Consider the following 2,149-nt stretch of genomic DNA (forward strand, 5'->3'; position numbering starts at 1 on the left):
TTTGCCTAAAGTCATCAAAATTATGGTGGGCTCACATTGCTATACCATGTGGAACTACCTCACTTGGTTTCAACCAGGTTTAGAGTCCTACAATCCAAAAAGTATGAAATCCTAAAGTATAGACATTGCCTGTCATCAGAATAGTAAATGGACTAATTAATAGTTTTATGTAAACCCTGACTCTGTGACTGTCTAAACTGAGGGTACCTGGCAGTTAGTTTTCCATTTGGCATCCATCAAGGCATGATTTTTTTTTTTTTTTGAGAAACTAAGGTCTCTCTTTCTAGTCTTGGGTAGAGTGCCGTAGCATCATAGCTCACGGCAACCTCTTGGGCTCAAGCAAACCTCTTGCTTCAGCCTCCCAAGTAGCTGGGACTATAGGTACACACCACAACACCCAGCTAGTTTTTCTATTTTTAGTAGAGACGAGGTCTTGCTCTTGCTCAGGCTAGTGTGGAACTCCTGAGCTCCAGCATCCACCCACATCACCCTCCCCGAGTGCTAGGATTACAGGAGTGAGCCCCTGTGCCCTGGCAGAAGGCATGATTTCTAACAATTGCACTTTACTTCAGCCTTTTTGGCAAGAGTTAGTTTGTATCAAAAGCTTTAAAATGGTGTATCTTTTAACCTAATAGTTCTGCTTCTTGGCATTTATCATAATGACATAACCAAAAATACTTCCAAGTTTTACAGATAATAATGTTCATATCATCTAATTTTTCTGAACATTGGTCATCTTTGATTTCAGTAACCAGAGAGAAAATGTTTTTTATTTTTCAAATTACCCTTCCATGCTGAATTTTCAAACTGGATTTCCTTGCTTGGAACATTTTTTTTTTTTTTTTTTTTTTTTTTTAAGGCTAAAGTGACCTCCTCGATTCAACACCCAGAAACTCCTCTGCACATTTCTGGCTTCCATCTGCCCTCCAAGGTAATTCCTTAGATGAGCCAGGCTCTTCATGTTCTTCTCTGCTGTACACCACACCTGGATTTACCTAGATGAATGTCACAGTTTGTCCAGCCCTGACCCGTCTTGACGTCCACATCCCATGTGATTTAATCTGTAACCCTCTCCGTTTGCAGGTTTTTTTTATTATTATTATTATTATTATTTTTATCTCAGCCTAATCCCCCAAAAGATACAGTAGAAAAAGGACACCCAGCTGGTGAGCCCGACAACCTAGAATTCAGTTCCTTCATGTTCTGGAGAAACCCGCTGCCTAATATTGATCATGAACTACAGGAGCTGCTGGTAAGGCCCTGGCTTCTGACCTGATGGCAGCGCCATACCTTCTCTCTCCACACTGCTCCTGTGGGCCGGGAGTCTAAATTCTTTTGGTGTTTCAGATTGACAGAGGTGAGGACGTTCCAAGTGAGGAGGAAGAGAGTGGGTCTGAAGAGAGGCAAGGGGAAGACAGTGATGACGATGATGGGGGTGGGTGGATAACTCCCAGCAACATCAAGCAGATCCAGCAGGAGATGGAGCAGTGCGACATCCCAAAGGATGTGCGGGTCGGCTGTGTGACGACAGACTTTGCCATGCAGGTGGGTGGGGCAGGCAGGGACTGGCCCTGAGCTTTGTGTCACAAGCAGCATCGGCTGGGGTCCTACAGAGACACGGGGTGTGTGCAGAGCTGCCATGGTGTAATGCTGCTTTTCTGCTTCCAGAAACTATTCATGCTCTTTGGTAATTTTCAGTTTTGCTTGGACACTAGACAATCATGTGGGAAGAAGATTTGAATAGTATATTAAGTATTTAACGTTTACTCTTCATGATCTGTTGATACTTTATTTCAGGATAGTTAGTGTTCTGTGCTCAGCTAGGTACTTGGAGATGTCAGAGATGGTTTCCAGCCCAGAGATGTGTATGTTCCCATCCCTGAACCCAATGTTTCTGTCGAGAGAGATTGCTAATGACAGGCCTTGTAAGATGATGGGCATAGGCCCCAGGGCTTGGGAGTGGAAAGAAACCTGGGTCCTTGTTCTCACTGACAGGTCTTAAGAGGCATCTTGAGCTGACTTTCCTTAGCAAAAGCCAAGGATTATGGGCCTAACCAGGGTTTGTGAAGTTCCCCTAACTGTGATTACAGAATTAATGTTAAAAGAAGACTTAGTTCATTTCTGTAACTTGTTGGTTGCAGAATGTCCT

General features: G+C 43.6%; 1 protein-coding gene across 1 annotated transcript in view; it reads left to right on the top strand.

Annotated features, from left to right (window-relative positions):
* The window catches only part of NOB1 (NIN1/PSMD8 binding protein 1 homolog), a 9,957-nt gene that overhangs the window by 3,570 nt on the left and 4,238 nt on the right, over positions 1–2,149 (top strand). The window contains exons 4-7 of the mRNA XM_023514096.1: positions 860–931; positions 1,124–1,252; positions 1,348–1,568; positions 1,798–1,865. Of these exons, the coding sequence (XP_023369864.1) occupies positions 860–931; positions 1,124–1,252; positions 1,348–1,568; positions 1,798–1,865 (490 nt within the window). The remainder of the gene's footprint in view (positions 1–859; positions 932–1,123; positions 1,253–1,347; positions 1,569–1,797; positions 1,866–2,149) is intronic.

The sequence above is a fragment of the Otolemur garnettii genome, unplaced genomic scaffold (assembly GCF_000181295.1).
Source record: "Otolemur garnettii isolate 467f Iridium unplaced genomic scaffold, OtoGar3 scaffold00047, whole genome shotgun sequence".
NCBI lineage: Eukaryota > Metazoa > Chordata > Mammalia > Primates > Galagidae > Otolemur > Otolemur garnettii.